The 19584-nt window shown below is 35.1% G+C and overlaps 1 protein-coding gene across 2 annotated transcripts; it reads right to left on the bottom strand.

The window, feature by feature from the left end:
- Nucleotides 1-11449: 11449 nt before the first annotated feature.
- Nucleotides 11450-14289, bottom strand: LOC120076806 (uncharacterized). 2 transcript variants are annotated; one of them, XM_039030726.2, is made up of 8 exons: nucleotides 13760-14289; nucleotides 13593-13687; nucleotides 13386-13489; nucleotides 13213-13313; nucleotides 13028-13131; nucleotides 12073-12510; nucleotides 11851-11982; nucleotides 11450-11754 (listed from the first exon to the last, which is right to left on the bottom strand). In XM_039030726.2, exons 1-8 carry the CDS (start codon nucleotides 14009-14011, stop codon nucleotides 11595-11597), a joined length of 1386 nt encoding a protein of 461 aa, XP_038886654.1. In that variant the 5' UTR covers nucleotides 14012-14289; the 3' UTR covers nucleotides 11450-11594. The 2 variants fall into 2 exon arrangements, with proteins under 2 accessions (XP_038886654.1, XP_090169486.1); XM_090313360.1 differs by having other exon boundaries at nucleotides 13213-13489.
- Nucleotides 14290-19584: the final 5295 nt, after the last annotated feature.

Raw genomic sequence — 19584 nt, 5'->3', positions numbered from 1 at the left:
ACCCTTCACAGATCGCCTGTAAGTACAACTGGGCCAATAACTATTATGCCCCTATAGTTACATCTAACTGCTTAAGTACCACTGATCCCTCTCTTTCAAAGAGAAGTTGTGACCACTATGTTCAAGCCCCGGAATCAGCCCTTAAGGGAGTAATCTATCTACTTACCCTTGCTTCGGGGAAAGAGTGAATTCCATCTTGTGTAACTGAGTTCCCAGCTCCCAAATAAGACAAGTCCCCAAAAAGGTAGGCATGTTGAGTTGGAAATCTGACCACTCTCACCCATACTAATCAAAGGACCGCCCTCAAAGGTAGGAGTTTTCAAAACACTCAGGATTGAAGTCATGTCACCTATGGTCGTTTAGGTAAGATGTAAGCCTCCAGTATCAATGATATTACATACAGCGACTAGTCATCTCATGGTTCGGTCTTATACAAACTTTTTGTATAGGACACCCACACTTGCATGTCTCCACATGAATGGTCAGGATCTACCATCTGTAATAGTTCACAACACTTGCAAATCTCTATAAATCGGGCCGTATTCATAGTGTCACCAGGATAAGGTATCCTTTCTTAATCCTTATACTACAAACCTATTTAAGTTATCACTTAAGGCATGTTCCACTTATATATCTCAAATATATGCTTAAGTTTACATACAATAACCATGAATCTTTGTTTATTGGATATGAGTAAATGCCAGATAAAATAACTCTTATTTTATTCATAACAATGTGTATATATTACAAACTACGAGACTCTGGGAGAATTAGGACACCAATCCCAACACTTATGAATCTGTAGCTTGAAGCTCCAATGGTACATGAATAATTAATTAAACTCTTTAATTACATTATTTACCATCCGTTAACTGTCGGATACTCCATTAAAGATCGACAACTGCACTCTTCGTACTACAGATATATTTTTGTGTCCATTGGATATAACCAATCAAATGTATGAAGACCTTTCACAAATTGCTCATAAGTACAGCTAGACCAAATTATCATTTTACCCCTGTAGTTACATTTAACTTTTTAAGTATCACTGATTTCTTTAGTGAACAATAGATCATAGTTTTATTATGACTAAACCCCTCTTGGGCCAGGAGAGGGTGTGGCACCACATTGTTCAAGATCCAGAATCATTCCTTAAGGGAGCAATTTATCTACTTACCCTTACTTTGGGGAAGGAGTGAATTCCATCTTGTGTAGCTGTGTTCTTGTTGGGATTGGTGTCCTAATTCTCCTAGAGTTTCGTAGTTTGTAAACTTTGTACACATTGTTATTAGTAAAATAAGAGTTATTTTATTTGCATTTACTCATATTCAATAAACAAAGATCCATGGTTATTGTATATAAACTTAAGCATATATAGAAGATATACAAGTGGATCATGCTTTAAGTAATAACCTAAAAGGTCCGTAGTATACAGATTAAGGAGTGATATCTTTTCCTGGTGAAACTATGGATACGACCCACTTTGTAAAGGTTTACAAGTATTGTGAACTACTACAGATGATTTGGTCCTGACCATTCATGTGGAGACTGTGAGCGAGGGTGTCATATACAAAGAGTTTGTATAAGATCGGACCACGAGATGATTAGTCTCTTTATATAATGCCATTGATACTTGAGACTTACATCTCGCTTAAACGACCATAGGTGACATGATCTTAATCCTGAGTGTTTTAGGAACTCCTGCCTTTGAGAGTGGTCCTTTGATTAGTATGAGTGAGAGTGGCCAGATTGCAAACTCAACAAGTCTACCTTTTAGGGGATTTATTTGATTGAGGAGCTGAAAACTTAGTTACACAAGACGAAATTCACTCTTTCCTCGAAGCAGGGGTAAGTAGATAGATTGCTCCCTTAAGGGCTAATTCCGGGTCTTGACAACCTCTTTTTGTAAGAGATGAATCAGTCATAGTAGAACTATGACTTATGTTTTTTAGAGAAATCAGTGGTACTTAAGGAGTTAGATGTAACTACATGGGCAAAACGGTAAATTGGCCAAACTGTACTTATGAGTGATATGTGAAGGGTTATCGCACTGTTGATTGGTTGATATAGACACAGAAATATATCTGTAATTAAGAGAGTACAGTTGTCGGTCTTTAGTGGAGTGCTCGACAGTTAACGGGTGGTGGATCTCGTGACTAAAGAGTTTAGTCAGCTATTCACGTACCGTTGGAGCTTCAAGTTACAGGTCCATAAGGTCCCCTTGGTAGTTCAATGGATTCAAGTTGAGAATCAGTAACTGGTGTTAGTTTGAAGTGTTCAAATTGACAAGAGAAAATTCAATTATATATGATATAACTGGTATGATGTATGAGATACATCAAATGGAGGATTAATGTAAATATGATTTACATTAAGTACCATAAAATAGAAAAAGAACTATAGTTTATATGTTTTATGAGATGAAATATTAAAACTATAGGTTATAAATATAATATGGTAATTTAGTTATCATATTTATTTATAATAATATTAATTATTTGATATTATCTCTTTTTCTCTAATAACCAATTGAGTGAGAGGTTATTGGTGGTTTTATGGTAACCGTGAGATAAAAAGAAAAATATTTTACTAATTTTGAAGAGTTACTACTTTCGGAAATAACTCACGGTAAAGCTATCAAGTGAAAGTATTTCACTAAACGATAACTAGTAGAGAGACTAAACGATCATGGAGTTTGACTATACGATAGTTCATTCAGCTAATCATAACTAAACGATCGTGTGGCTTTGTCTATACGATAGGCTACCATCTTCTACATGATTGAGCATACCGTCTATACGATAGATAGCTTCCTATCTCCCACTTACTCAATCGTCTACACGATTGTTGTCCTCCAGTCTCTTCTTCAAGCCAAGTTCATACAGAGCCCACAACTTCTAGATTCTCACACCGAGAATATCAAGGTAACCATTGTGGTGGTATCCTCACTCAACTCGATTGATTTCGAGGTTCTGGAGGTCGTTCGTTGGGATCGTGATCGTTGTGTTTGTGTTGTGCACCGGTCGTTGCGTTCAAGGGCTGAGTAGCTATTCTTGGATGCTTGGAGATTGATTAAAGGAGTTTGAAGAATGGTTCTTCAAAGGTACACATACTCTATCCCTTGATATCATCTTATAACATGTTGTAATTTCTTGTTGTGCATGGCTTGTTAGTTTTCGTTCTTGTACCATAATTGATTGTGTTCAATTTCGAATTGGAATTTGGAACGATCCTTCTGGTGCTCATGGAAATTCTCATGCTTGATTTCCTTTAGTTCCCAACTCCCTAATTAGACGAATCCCCAAAACGGTAGACTTGTTGTCGGCGATCTGGCAAGTCTCACCTGTACAAATCAAAGGACCGCCCTCATAGGCAGGAGTTCACAACTCACTCAGGATTTAGGTCATGTTATCTATGGTCATCCTGGTGAAATGTAAGTCTCTATTATGAACGATGTTATATAATGAGACTAAACATTTCGTGGTCCGGTCTTATACAAACTTCTTTGTATAGAATATCCCCGCTCATATGTCTAATACATGAATGATCAGGATCAGATCATTTATAGCACTTTACAACAATTTTAACACCTACAAAGCGGGCCATACTCGTAGTGTCACCAGGATAAGGTACTCAACCTTAACCATCTACCACAAACCATTTAGGTTATCACTTAAACATGATCCACCTATATGTTTCCACATGCATGTTTAAGTTACAATAATAACCTTGGATGTTAGTCTATTGGTTTGTGGTTAATATAACTAAAATATCACATATTTTATAGACAAAGTGAATAAAATATAATATATTTTATTAATCACATAAAGATTTTGTTCGTACAAAGTTTATAAACTATAGGACTCTACGAGATCTAGGGCATCAACCTTAACAGGATGTTACTGCTATAGGATTTTGATTTAGAAATCAAAGATAGAAAAGATACTGAGAATCAGGTGACTGGCCCCCTATCGAGATTGGAGAATAAAGAGATGTAGCTAGGCCAAGCTGAAATTGAAGACACATTCCCTTCTGAACGCCTGCTTAAGGTTGAAGATTATTGACCATGTGGTAGACCAACATTGTCAATAATCTGACCACGAAACAATTTCCAGAAGACTTCAATGCCTAGCAAAGGAAACGGCGTGTTCATGATTGCAAATTCTACTTTTGGGATGAACTGTTTCTCTACAAGAAAGGCCTAGATTCCATTATGCGTCGGTGTGTCCCCCAGATGGAAATGTAATGCATCTTATCTGAATGCCATGATTCTCCTTATGGAGGTCATTTTGGAGGACAGAGGACAACTATAAAATTCCTCCAGAGTGGTTACTTTTGGCCCACTCTATTTAAAGACTCAAGGGAATATGTTCTCAAATGTGACCCATGTCAATGCACGGGCAACGCTGCAACGGCAGAACATTGTTCTAAGGGATTATTTGCACCAACAAATGCAAAAGAGTCAAAACCAATTTGACTTTACAATGCAATATATCAACCATGTCTTGAAGGGAATGTTTGCACTTCCTCCTCTACCTTAACATTTAAGGAATCCCCTTAGATTCATGGACGAAGACCCTACACCTAAACGCAAGGATGATGCGTCAGCCTCATAACTAAATTTGGGGGTGCTGGCCTTTTTTATTTTATTTGAATTTCTTTTCTATGTGTTTACACATTTTTTTGAATTCCATGTACATTTCTTGATCAACGAATGAAGTTAAATCATTTTGATCCTTGTGTTTGTCTTTAAGTATTCCTCTTACTTTCTTTTATTACTTTTGTGTCTTGTGTCGAGCTGTGATACCTCAATGATATTATTAATGTTTGATAACTTACATGTTTAGTTAGGCGTTGGAAATATAAGAATAAAACCTCACTGAATGAAACATATTTTTTATTTCACATGCGTATAAGCCTCAAATCAAACCTCATTTTGAAATTTCTAAGGCATTTTTATAGTTCTTTTTCAATAATAAGGACCTTGCTGATCTCCAAAATTTGGGGGTGAGGGAGGTCCGAGTTGATGCGTTCTCTAGTTACAAAATTTTCTTAATTGACCAAAAAAATAACAAAAAGAAAAAAAAAATCAGACGTAATAAGCAAACTCCACTATCAAAGCAAGGAAAAAAATCCTAGTGATATGAGTTAAGATTAGAAATGACACTTACCGGTAGTTGGATGCCCACATGACACTCTTGGGGGTAAACCAAAACGAAGTTAATTAACCAAGACCAACGCGTCCTAATTGTGCTATCTAAGCCAAAGTAGAAAAATACAATGCATATATGCTTAGATAAGAGTTAAGTTGTGAATGGAACTTGCTCGTAGTTGGATGTTCGCATGATACCTGTGGGAGCAAGCCAAAACGAAAGTGAGTCACCTGAATCAACACATGGATTGTCCTAAGAATAAGAAATTGCACTTAAATAATTTTTTTTATAATAAGAAAATCTTCTAACACTTTATTGAATTTGAAAAATAGAAATGTTTTAGAAAGTAAAAGAGTTTTGAAAAAAGGGCTTGCGCATTAGAGATCGATTATATATTTCTTTAGGAAAGGGAACAAACTTGTATTTGAAAATGCCAATCTCAAACATTTGTAGGTTAAAGAACATGATGAGAGGTGGAGCTAGTGCGTTTAGATCATAAGAGTATGTTAAGAAATTATTTTAGGAATACTCAAGGACAAGCATTGTTCAAAATTTGGAGGTGTGACAACTTGTAGAAATACAAGTTAATGTTCTCTCAAAATTGGAATAATTAGGATCTTTAGTGATATGAATGCAATCATTATGAAAGAAAAACGCATGAAATTTCATTCATGTAGTAAACTCATACAAGTATCTTTTTTGTAAGGTAAAAAACTACTTCACTAACGCATCTCAACGTAGGAATCAAAGAAATTTACTAAGTGTTGCAACCAAGGCCAACGCAAAGGGTATGCATCCGAGAATATTTGACGCATGAAGGATACATTGGCTTTTGCATTTCCTATCAAAATCACCACTTGCAGGGATGTGCATTTGACTGGCAGCATCTGAACATTTCAGAAGTGGCAGACGACTGCTTTGGGGTATGGAATTAAATGCAGTTCCAATCACCAAGTTTTCGATATTTGCATATATGAGGAGAAGCCACCTTCAAAATCAGAGTTAGACAATGTAGAGCCAACCAGTAGAAACTTTTCTTTTCAGCACCAGTAGATAGCATCTGCTGTTTGTAACAAGTAATAGGGGGGGAAATACTATTTAACTGTTGATTAAGAGGTGTCTTCAACTCCTCTACCACGTTGGTTGTAGCAAGCATAAGAAAACAAGCCAAAGAGGACAAGAGATTGAACTCTTTGTCTTGACTTCTACTTTTAATACTTCATTTTCATTCACCATTTCATTTCATTAAGTTGAGATTGTTTGTACAAACACTGGTTATCTTTAACTCAATTTTAAATTTGATCATTTATCACTTCTCCATTTATTTACCTTCGAAATTGTATATGTCAGTGAAATTTTTTGACTTAATGAGAGCATAAAATTTGTTGCTTAAGTTTTCCTAATCAATTGATTAAAGTAATTAAGTAGTTAAGTCACTCGAGAGAGAAATTTAACTATTGAATACATTAAGCCAGTGCGTGAAATAAGTCAAGAGATAGAGTTGCTTACAGTCTTTTGCCTGTTCTTTATGACCAATGCATACATCCTAGTGATAGGATTATATGTGGCTTTCTTATCGAGAGATGTTGAACTTAGCATGAACTAAAGAATAGAATTTCTAACGCATAGCACATATATTTAGATTGTAAACAAGCATTTGTATCATCTTAATCTCATCTTCATTGCGCTCACATAGGCTTACTAAACTTACCAGGAAATCAATGCATACTACTTAAACTTAGACTATTCATCCATAAATCCCTTTCTCCTTCTGAACTACTATTTCTTCTTGCATCGTGCCATTAGCTCAGTGTAAATAACCAATATTTTTCAAGTTAATTAGGAAACATCTGTATTAGATCCACAAACAAGGTTTGCATTAGAAGCATTCTAGAGTCCCTATGTTCAACCCTGGACTTACTAAGAAACTTAAGTTAATTTTATACTTGGGTCTGACTTAAGAGAACTTGTATGCATTCACAAGGGTGCACGCATCCACTACCAACGCATCGCCTGATTTTCTTACCAAGAGAAATCAATCCATCATTCATCTCCATTCATCACCATTCTCCTCCATCATTTTAAGCACGTTCAGAATCAAAATCACGAGGCGAACAACCCCTGTTACCAAAGGAGATGAAGGCATGTATAGTTGATTTCAGTCTAATGCTGAAGGTGATGAAGATATCTTGGAAAAATCTCTACGTGCACGTAAGAGTATTATCGATGCTGTTGGTGATGTAGAATTCTACCTCAGCTAAGGTTTTCGATATTGGGGATGTTTAGCAAAAGAGCCTCCAACTGATAAGATTTAAAAGGGTATAAAGATTTTATATGATGGCTTCATAAGATGCTTTCAGGGTTTTTAAAGTAATTATTATTATAAGTTGATATTTTATTATTTGACGAGATTAGTGAAAAACCTGTTTTAAATCTTAAAACTATGAGGATGTTTTTAGTTGATATTTGAATTATGAATCTTTCAAATTAGCATATTATGTTCTAAGTCTAGAAGTCTATGGGTTAAGTGAACTATGGTTTTCACTCAATTATTTGACAGTACGATATTTTTATTTGCTTTACATTTAATGAGTTTTCTAAGTTTAAGGTAAAAAAACATACTAATGATTTAAAGAGTCGTTTGAAAATGAATTTCCATAGTAAAAGCCTATGTTTTTAAATATGCCACTCACTGAGCTCCCCAGCTCACGTTTTCCAATGTTTTTATTTTTCTCCTCCCAGATAGCAGAAGAGTTCCAGGATTCCAAGATTGCAAGTTGCTTGACAAGGAAGGTCTAGTTTTCCACCGTCATAAAATGTTTGTTAGTTAGGTGTTAGCATAGAGGTGGTCGATAATTGAAAAGTTTCTACAGAGTTAGAGTCAGGGTTTGGTCTGTAATAAAATATCTTCTGAATGATGATGTTGTAATTAGAGTATTGTGTGTGTGAGTTAAGCTGTGTTCTGTGACTGAATTATTGATGAGCAGGTTTGTAGAGTTAAGACCTTAGTAATATAGGCTCATAAGATGTGATGGATGATAGGCTCAATTGGTAGAAGATGTCATAAGAAGGTTGGCATCTGTTGTCTCACACCTCCTTTTAGGTTAAAAAGGTAATTAGGGAAGGGATGTAACAAGGACAATTATCTCAATTAGTATGAGGCCTTTTAGCTTGAAACCAAAAGTGGACAATATCATACTATGAGGATTTCTACCTAAAGTGGACAATATCATACCATTGTAGAGATAGTTAGAGGGTGGTTGTCCTTAACCTAAAGTACTTGTAATGGCAATTTTTTAATCTATCCTCCCTTCAATTCTTGTTGCCTTAGATTTGATCAATCTCACTTTGGATATATACCGTCTAATTTGGTGGAATTGATTATTAGTTACAAAAAAAATTATAATCTTCAAAATAACTAGATGTGAATGACTAATAGTATTGTGTGTGTCTCACTACTCTAATAAAATAAATAACTTTGGATTTGAGGGTAGATTTTTTGGTAGAGTTGATCTCACATAGACCTATTGGTCGCGACACTAAATCATATTAAAGGATGCAAAAATAAATTGAAACAATATTTGCTCAAAACACACGGGGCCATCCCTAAGTGTGATGGGCCAACAGTTTGTCGTTGAACAATAATAAACCATATGGACAATACATTATACAATATGTCTGTTGGTGTTGACAATTAACAAGCGGAAGTAATTTGGATCTTAAGCACTCTAATTCCATTAATTTTAGCAATCAACTAAGCATGTTCATATTAAGAAAATAAGATTTCTGAAGTATACCTTTGATGAATCCACTTCCAAACATCAATTCCATTTGAATTTCCTCTCCTTTGGCTTCAGGACCACGACTTATCTTTCCTACTATCCTCTTGGACCTTAGATTGGATTGTCGGATCCAAAATGAAAATGAAATTGAGGGAATTTTGGTAAGGTTTTAGAACACTTCTTCCTCAATTTTTCATAATTTCATCAATCCATTCAACCATTTCTCAGCTGATAGAACTTCTTTTTTATTCATAATCATCATGCAATCATATTGCTTATCAACTTGACACCAAAATACTAAGAAGATAATGGAATTGGAGGTGGAAGATGAAGTGGAAGAAGTGGAAAAAACTCACTTCTTTCCGATTCCTTTTTTTTCTATTTAAAATGCAATTTCATTTTTAAATTGTTTTTCCCTAAAAACAATTTTAATTGAAATCAATTATTTCAATTTTCAAAATGAAATTTAATTTTGAAATATTAATTCAATAATTAATATTCAAAAATAAATTAATAAAAATTAATAAATAAAATTAATGAAATAATTTAATGAATTAAATGTAATTTAATATCAAATATTATATTAATGAAACACCAACTCCCAACATGAATCCCTATTCATGTGATTAATATTTAAATCAAATTTAAATATTATCCAACTCTTCAATTTCGTTTAATTTGATAATTAAACGATTGATCATATCGTATATAATTAATAATTCTCTTAACTTGAATTTGAACATTTAAAATTTTCTCATCACTCTATTATAAGGTTTAATCTTTTTTGAGCTAGTAAGATAACTAATGAACCTACTAATCATGGACTCCAACAATCCGAAATTAACCAGCTAAACTCTTTAACCCAATTAACCAACATTCATTAACTACCGGGTCACTCCACTAAAACTTGGTAGTTGCATTCCCTTAATTGTATTTCTGTCTTGATATAACCATAATCAGTAAGTCAACTCATCACGGGTTGTTCGTAATGATGGCTAGGTCAAAAGCTGTTTTATTCTCGAGACTACATCTTGTTCTTTAAGTCTCACTGATCCTCTAATGAATAATTGGTTTGTGATACAATCACCAAAACCGAGTCCTTCTCGGGCCAATGAGAGGGTGGGGCCTTGTTTAAGACCCGGAGTCAGCATTTAAGGGAATAACCTCTCTACTATCCCTAAAAATGGGTAGATGTGAATTCCGTCTTGCACCCTATGTCCCCAGCTATCTACTCGGTCTTACCCCTGAAATGGGTATTTATTGAGTTGACACTGTTGGGCCAACCCTCACCCATGTAAATCTAAGGTTAATCCCGAATAAATAGAAGTTCATAATTAGCTCAAGATTAAGGTTAAGTTATCTAAATCATCACTTTGAAATAGTCAATGTTAAACAGTAAACAATATTGGACGCCTCCGTATACTATAAACTATTTTGGCTATCTACTCGAACTTGATCCACTCTTATGTCTTTACATAAAGTCCAAAAAGTCCAAGTACTCATGTAAGAGTCATGGATCTTAGTTAATAGTATTTAGGTTCTTTCTAAAATGAAATGAGCAATTCATACAACTTTAATAAGTTTAATTATTTACAACATAAAATCCAATATTCTCTTAATTTAGCTTTTAAAATCCAACATTCTCTTAATTTAGCTCTTATATATTAAAATATATAGTTTGAATTGAAATTGATGCAGAATCGGATCGGTGGTGTTCTTCCGCTTTACTCTCGATTTGACTGTCCCAATTGTTCCACAAAATACGCAAATTAAATCGCCAAACTTTCTGAGCCTTTTCGTTAAACTCGGGAGTTTTTTATTGGTATAAGAATTTTGCAGTGATTTTGTAGAATGCTTTTCTTTTTTAATTGCTTAGTATTCTAAAACAAACCCCATTTGAGTGTTTGAAATAATCTACAGAACAATATATGTTCTGTGGTACCGAAGCAAAATGGGTATGGAAGAAGAAAGGCGACAACAAAGAGTTTGATCGAGCAAGTGGCGATATGAGATGCCATGTACCAATCCAATCAATGAACCAACCGTTCAACAATACCACGTGCCCTCTTAATCTCTTCCCTTTCCTGTAAAGTCAGAACAGACTTCTTCTAATCTGCCTAAGAGATGCATAATATTAACGACACCGATCCGATGTCACCCAACAAATGTTTCCATTTCAACCCCAACACAAACCAAAATAAACTCTCTTCGACTGTCAAGTCTTTTTGAAATGATGTTTTTAAGTATCAAGTCTTTATAGACAGAATATTGTCCAAATGGTGTGATTTCATGAGTTTACTCATTAAGGTCCACCCCCTTTTCATATACCATTCGCCTTATAAATATACACTCTGATTTAATTTATCATTCTCTGTTAGTTCGTTTTGTTCATTCGCTGCTTTCAGTACATTGCAGCGGGAAAGCAAATTTTTCTTTGAATAGTCTTTTGAGCGGTCTACCCTCTTAAGATACGCCGGTTGGTACTACAATTTGATGAACAGGGAAGAGAATCCAGAAAACAAAGAGAATTTGTCTTTTTATTTACATGAAAGGGGGGGAAAGAATGGGGTAACTAAAGGTTGTATGCCATAGCAGTGGCAATTACTTTTGTTTCAATTCCCTAGTTGTAGAGTGCTATTGTGAGGAACAATAACAGCGCCTATGGGTGAGGTTGGTTTGGCAAGGTTGGGGGGTTCTTCCTAAACACATGTTTTCTACAACGTTCGAAAATGCCATCATATATGAGATCAAATTGAACTCCTGCTCTCTCCCGATTCACTATGAACAGTATGTGATCACCTTCGATTACCTTGTAATACCTGCAATTTTAATCCAAATCCGCATTAAGATTGCACCTAAACGAGAATATAAAAACAAACAATAGAAAACTTGAAATTTGGGATGTTTCTACTAACCAGATACCAGGTTCTAGGGGTTTGCAATCTGAATCATTTACTACATGACGATTTGGATGCTCAACTGGAAAACGTGGGTGAGTCATGGATATGGTGTTGAGTGCACCATCATTGTCCTGCCAATCTTCATCTCTGCACAAGCATAATCATCATGCATTTTTTTTCTTTCATAAATCAAAACCAAAGTTGAAGGAATTTCTTGCTAGCTATATCTTCACCCACCTGTAGCCTTTGTAAGGTGGAATGACATCTGAAGGATGGCGCCATTGACTCATCTGCAGAACTCTAATAAAAAACAAGGGATGGATTCTAAATATGCTTGATGGAACAGTGACCCCCAAAATCTTCCTAGTACACTTGGTTACATAGTTAAAATAGTAGGTATTAGGAAAGGTCTGTAAGTGGCTGTTTAGACGGATGGAGCCCTGTATGGTAAGATCAGGAAGGATCCAATCTCCAGTGGCAAATGGACCCGAATTTCCCATGAGAGAATCAAGAAGACCCCAAATACCCATTTTCTTCCACGACATGTTGAAGTGATCAAACCCAAAGCTATAATATTCTTTCAACCAGGGAATGTTAATCCAATCATATACTATAACACCCAGGCGGCACAACTGTAGCAGGGATATAGTCTTCATTGATCTCCCATCTTCTGGCCTGGAACAAGTTGAGAACAAAAATCAGTTGCTTCATCAAACCAATTGGAACTCATTGAAGTTAAATGATTTGATCATATTGGTTGTTAACACAAATCAAAATATCAGGTCAGATTGCTTATTTGCAACTGATTTGATCAGTCATAACAATTAGAAACTCTATGCAAAAGAATAATGACATAATAGCAGGCTACCATGGGATAGTCACTACACAACTCACAGACCCGATTTATGTTATAAAAAAGTTGCGACTATCCCCTATTCAGTACGTGATCCCAAAATGCAAAGAACACTCGTAAGAAATTCTCCCTGAACTCAAATATATTGAGAAGGTAATGTGTGATATTCAAAATCTAGAAAAACATAAAACCTATTATCATTCAATTTAAAGCGTGTAATTGGTTAGACTCAACTATAAGCATATTGAAATATTTGGCTCACAAGCTTCTAAGATGTGACATAATAAAATCAACTAGAAGATATGTTCCTGCAGAAGATTAACCAATAAAGAAACTTACTGCATCCCATCCAAGTAGGCCCTAGTAGTCCCATTGAATACTCCTGATAAGGACGTGATGCTTATTATCCAATTGTCCGTGGTATTCTCATACCCCTTGAATGCCTGAACCAATAAGAATATCTGAGCATCACAACCTTTCAGACATGTCTTATCTACGAAGATTAAACTCTATATTTTCCTAACCTTATCAGCGAGCATTTGTTGGAGTACCCGAACGACCTGAGCTCCGGCAGAATGCCCCACAAAGTGAATAGGATGATCTTCATCCCATTGAGGATAATGTCCTGCAAATAGCAATCCCAATAAGAAGATAGGTTGTAAGAAGCGGGCTGCTGCATAAGTAGTTATTTGCAAACCTCGTTCATAAACTCGCCCAAATTGGGAGTGGCCATAGGTCTTGCTGTGTTCTTCCCCATAATCAACTCGTCCGCCTTTCAGATAATAGAACAATTCGCGAGCCCTGACAAACGAAAACCCTTGAAAATGAGAACCCAGAAGCGAGAAGGGATAGGAGGCATTAACTGAAGCATAGAAAGATTCAGTTGATTTTGAAGAATTGTTACCTGTCATAAATGCTGGTTAAGGATCCTAGATCAGGCACAAGCACCCTATCGTCTTTCTTCTCCGCACCCGCAAAGTAAGACAAACCTCCCAATCTCTGCGGAAATGGAAAAATGATGGGCAGAAGAAAAGGAAATGAATTGCAGAAACGAAATGAAAGAAGGCTTACTCCTTGGCCAAAACCAAAAATTCCATGGACCAATACAATTGGAGGGAGAGTGTGGACATCGGGTGTTGTTGGTGCGGAAGAATCCCGATGGACCTGAAGTTTAGCGGAAGGGGAGAAAAGCCATTGGTTTATGGCTTGAGAGAGATCCCCTGCGAGGGCTGAGCTAAAAATGTAAAACGCATACACCAAATGAACCAAAGAGCTGAGAAATAATTCCGTCAATTGCAAGGCATCAATCCAGAGTCTAATCATATTGGGCGAATTCGCCGAAAACAGGAGAGCCTTCTTCTTCAACCCAACAAACAAAAAACAAGAGGGTTCAGAAAGAAGGCTCTTCTTCTACAAAATGGGAGGCTTCGAAACGCTTCTCTTTGGGTCCTATTCCTATACAACCAACGCAAATATGGAAGAGGGGAATCGGGGGTGGGACGGGTCACGGGACCCTCTTATAATCTACTACTACAAAAGCTTAAAGCAACCATTTTCATTTTTCTTTTTCTTTTTCTTTTTGCTCTAAAGTAAATGAATATTTGAAATTTCTGACTTTTCTTTTTATCCCAGCCTTCTCAGAAGACAATGTATATTATTATTTATTAACCAATCGGCAGTGAGTTGTGTTCCGTCCAAATAAAAGGAAAAAAGAAATTGAAAATAGACGGAAATAGGCAAACAGGCCCCGTCCTCATAGTAATTACCAATGAGATTACCAAAAGAAAGAAAAGAAAGTAGGTGGAAGTGGACGGTGAAGAAGATAGATAAAATTATTGGATCACGTTTATGGCCTGCGGCTGCGGAGGGTTGCAATAAATAATGTGCCGCGCTGTATCCTAACTGGAACCTTCCTCATCCCACCAACCTCCCCAAACTCTACTCTCTTCCCCACCCTCCCCCCTTATCCACTAACCCCATGGTTTTACCATTTTTTCTTTTTTCTTTTTTCTTTTTTCTGTTCCAATTCATCTACTTCCTTCACTGTACATTATAGAATAGGACACCAAATAATTATTGCTAGCTAGCCAGCCACAAATAATTTATAGGCCAACTTATTAAGATATCAACCTACCTTCATGACTTTTAGGTAACACTATAGTGGTTTACTATAGTTGCTACTATAGCTATGTTAGAACATGACTTGCTAATGACAAAATTTATGATGCTATTATCTCATTTATCATTTGTCATAATAGAATTAAAATATTTAATAAGAAATCATCATACTAAATTTTTATTAATTATGGAGAAAATAGAAAATTTTGATACAAATTAACCTAAGTTTTCTCTAAAAAAAAAGAAATGATAATAGTAACTAGTAACGTTGGTTGAATAAGTAAAGAATATAGCTATTATATTTTATAATTATTGAATTTTGTTAAAGAAATGTATATTATTGGCTTCAGAATTGAAAATGCAATATATGTGTCCCGGATTTGATTTTGGAATAATGCAGCAGTGAGAAGGACAATGAAGTTGATAATGTAAATAAATTGAGATTGAGATTGGGAAATGTGTAGTTCAGAAGCCACGTGGGCATTGGGTGGCCAAAAATTAGATGCCAAGAAATTTTTGCATCACAGCAAACCACACATGAAACTTCTAGAATTCTTCACCATAATTATTTTCAGCTCTAATCTGTTTACATCGTTACGCCGCACTCTACTACCCATATTATTATTTTACTCATTATATTTTTATTCTTATTTTTTTATATTTTTAGTGGTCTAAATTTAATCCTTAAATTAAAAAAATAAATAAAATAACTTTAGTCACCATATATATGTATTGTAAATTTTAAATTTTAGTCCAACAATAATTTTTCAAGCAAGAAAAAGAGTATATTTTTAAAAATTTATGAAAAGAATGTTAATAGAGATTAGTTTTCTTAAAAAAAAAATTAACAAACAACTAAACACAAACCATTTATCGGAATTATAAAAATTAAAAATTAAACCTTTAACGAATTAAAATAAAATTAAAATAAAATGAATCTAAAGTATTATGAGCACTTTTGGACCAACAAAAAATGAAGGTAAGTAAAACAAAGAGCGTTGCCTAATTCCAAAAAAAAAAACATATCTAAGAGCGGTAAGAAGCGTGGTCGATAGAGTTCCTAATAAATAGGAAAAAAAAAAGGCTATTGGACTAGGACTCAATGGGCCTACCTTGGCCTTTAAGGTCGAGGCCAAGGCCAATTGGGCCTCAGTAGGTCAAAAGGCTTGCCTCAGCCTCATAGGTCAATGTCGAGGCCAAGTAGAGGCCAAGCCCAGTAAATCTCACACGAGTGCAATTTTGAGTTGATGGGAATTTGACATGAACAATGTATGGGATTCCCCATGCACGCACCATGCTCAACCTTCACTTTGAACTTTGTTAAAAAAATCCCTGGGATTAGTATTTTCAAGTGGAAATAACACCTAGCATTGCAAATGTTGGATTTTCTACTAAATAAAAACTTGGATCTTTCCACTAATTTGGTCAAGAGGTCAAAGTTTGACTCTCAAAGTGCAAAGTCAATATTTTGATTTTTTAACTTCCAAAGTCAAATGTTAATATTTTGACTTTTGATGCAATTTTTACCAATTTCATTTAATTTCAAAATTAATTTCAATAATTAAAATAGTATTAAATAATTAATTTAATTTAATATTAAATCCAACGCTAATCCCAATCAATATGAATCCCTATTCATAGTCTTGATATTAAAATTTTATTTAAATACTTTCTCTCTCTCTTTATGTTCTATTCACAATTAAACATTAGGTTTAAATCTATCGGATATATTTAACACTTTAATCCAAAAATCAAATTTGAACACTTTAAATTCATTTGTCACACTGTTTAAGGTTTAGTCCGATATGAGCTAGTAGAGGGACCTCATGGACCTACAGATCATGGGCTCCAATGATTCGAGATTAACTGGCTAAACTCTTTAACCCAATTAACCGACATTCGTTAACTATCGGGTCACTCCACTAAATTCCAGGGGTTGCATTCCCCTCACTGTAGATATATTTCTTTTCGCTCGATATAAACATAATCAGTAAGTCAACCATTCATAAGTTGTTCATAATAACGACTGGGTCAAAAGCTATTTTACCCCCAAGATTACATCTTGCTCCGTAAGTCCCACTGATTCTCTAATAAACAATTGGTTTGTGATCCAATCGCCAAACTAATTCCCTCTCGGGTCAATGAGAGGGTAGGCCCCTTGTTAAAGACTCGGAGTCAGCATTTAAGGGAACAACCTCTCTACTATCCCTAAAAGCGAGTAGGAGTGAATTCCGTCTTGCACTCTATGTCCTCAGCTATCTACTCGGTCTTACCTGGAAATGGGAGTGAGCCAGCACTGTTGAGCCAACCCTCACCCATGCAAATCTAAGGATAATCTCGAATAAACAGGAATTCATAGTTAACTCAGGATTCAAGTCAAGTTACCTAGGTCATCGCTTTGAAATAGTTAGTCTTAAACAGTAAACAACGTCATAAAGTAAGAGTGACTTATTTCTTAGTCCGGTCTTATACAAACTCTTTGCACAGAATGCCTCCACTCACAAGTCTCCATATGAACATTTGAGGATCACATCATTTGTACTAAATACAAAGTGGGTCGCATCCGATAGTATCCCTAAGATAAGATACCTAGCCTTATCTGTATACTATATACCATTTTGGCTATCTACTTGAACTTGATCCACTTTTATTTTGCTACATAAAGTCCAAGTATTCATGTAATAGCCATGGATCTTAGTTTATTGGATTTAGGTTCTTTCTAAAAATGAAATGAACAATTCATATATTCAATAACAACTTTATTGAATAAACCTCAATAAAATCTTTATTGATAACATAATAAGTTTATTGTTTATAAATCATGAGTTTTAGGACATAAAACCCAACAAACTCTCACTTGGACTAAAACTCTAGTGGTAACAGATATATACACATAATGTTGAATTGTTGAGTTTTAGAGAGATATACAATAAACTAGGGCATCATATACCTAAGGGTTTTGCTCTCACTTGCCTTAAATTATACAACCCGTAGACCTAGACTCACTAGATGACCCTCAAATACTTTAGCCGTGAGCACCTTTGTAAATTGATCAACATATAGTAGACTTCTAACTTTCAACATATAGGGAATGCATCTTATGTCCTTAACTTCTTAAGGTGATTCTTGATGCCATCATCAAGTATTAATGACACGAGTTTCTTCTAACCCCATGTTACGATTAGGCTGTCACACAACTCTCCCACTACGTTGGGGCATTCTCAACTCTTGAGAAAGATGCATCTGACTAGTTCTAATAACTCTTGTTGTAGGACTAACTTAATCAACAACGCTTGTTGATTTTATGTAACATCTATGGAAATTTTTACGTAATACTAGCTTATTACAAGACTGATGATCTCTCACGTGGTCTTCTTCAAGAAAAGTATCATTTGTTGATACAAATATTTTATTTTCTTTTGGGTTGAAGAAGTATTTAGCTTTTGGGTAGCCTACGGATAGGACTACTTTTGAATGGCGTTCCGATCCCATAGGGTTTTGCACCAACGCATATGCCAGTCGTTTCTAAATTCTGAAATAATGTAAACAACATTTACGTGTCGTAAACAACTTTTACGACCTTTCCATAACTCATATGGAGTTTCATAAATCTTCTTAATGGAACCTATGTTCAAAAGTATATATAAGTCTCTACTGCATATCCCCAAATCTAATTAGGCAATTGAGCATAGCTCACTTATCAACAAAACCATGTCTAACATGGTTCTGTTTCTCTTCCCGATACACTATTCTGCTGAGGTGCCAGGTGTAGAGAGTTGTGACTAGATTCCTTGTTCTATCAAATAGTCTTGAAATCTCAGGCCTATATACTCTCCACCTCAATCTGATCGAAGTGACTTAAATGTTTTACCTAACAAGTTCTCAACTTCAGCCTTATATATCTTGAACTTTTCAAGTGCTTCAGATGAATTAGGTAAACATGACCGTACTTTGAATAATTATCTGATGAGATATTCATACCCTCTTCGTGCTTTAACATTCCTCGGTCCACTAAGATTTGAATGCACAAGTTTTATGGGTTCTTTGGTTCTAAGACACTTTTCCAGAAAAAGATATTTTAGTTATTTTATCCTTAAGACAAGACTCACATGGAGGTAAAGAGTTATCTTCTAACTGGTTTAGATGACACTTTTAACCAATCTTTCAATCCTATCTTAAGTGCCAAAGAAATGTACTCGAAGAAATATTTTTGCCTTTTGTTTTTCGTTTCAACCATTTTTAAATATCTTGATATTTTAAAATAGCCTTCACTTTGGTTGGTTTTAACATATAAGTTGTTTTCTAGTAGAACAAATAAAAATACATCTTTTGCTAATGAACACTTCACTTATGTCAAAATTTACTTTGTACAATTGTTCTAACAAAAGATAGATTTCTTTACATTTCATAAACAAAAAGTACATTATCTAATATAATGAATTCTCCAGATATCAATTTTAGAAACTTCAATTGATTTTGCTGAGATAACCTCTCCCGTTCAAAACTGTGAGAGTTATCTCACCTTCCGTAAGCATTCTTTAGAAACTAGTTTCCTTGTTTTGTTTTTTCGGCTTTCTTCTCCACAAGGTACTTTGGACAGTTTCTTTTCTAGTGTCCGTCCTCGTTGTAATAGAAACATTTTTCGTTGTCTGCAACTTTAGCCATGCCTTTGCGGTAAGTAGAAGTCTTCCCTCCCCTTTTACCCTTTTTTATAGGAACACTATTGTTCTTAGAAGAAAAAAGGCCAGACTTTGTCCTAGAGGACAATCCTTTGTTGA

The sequence above is a fragment of the Benincasa hispida genome, chromosome 4 (assembly GCF_027475165.1).
Source record: "Benincasa hispida cultivar pf3 chromosome 4, pf3_genome.v1.1, whole genome shotgun sequence".
Taxonomy (NCBI): Eukaryota; Viridiplantae; Streptophyta; class Magnoliopsida; order Cucurbitales; family Cucurbitaceae; genus Benincasa; species Benincasa hispida.
This window is presented reverse-complemented; position numbering and strand designations above follow the sequence as displayed.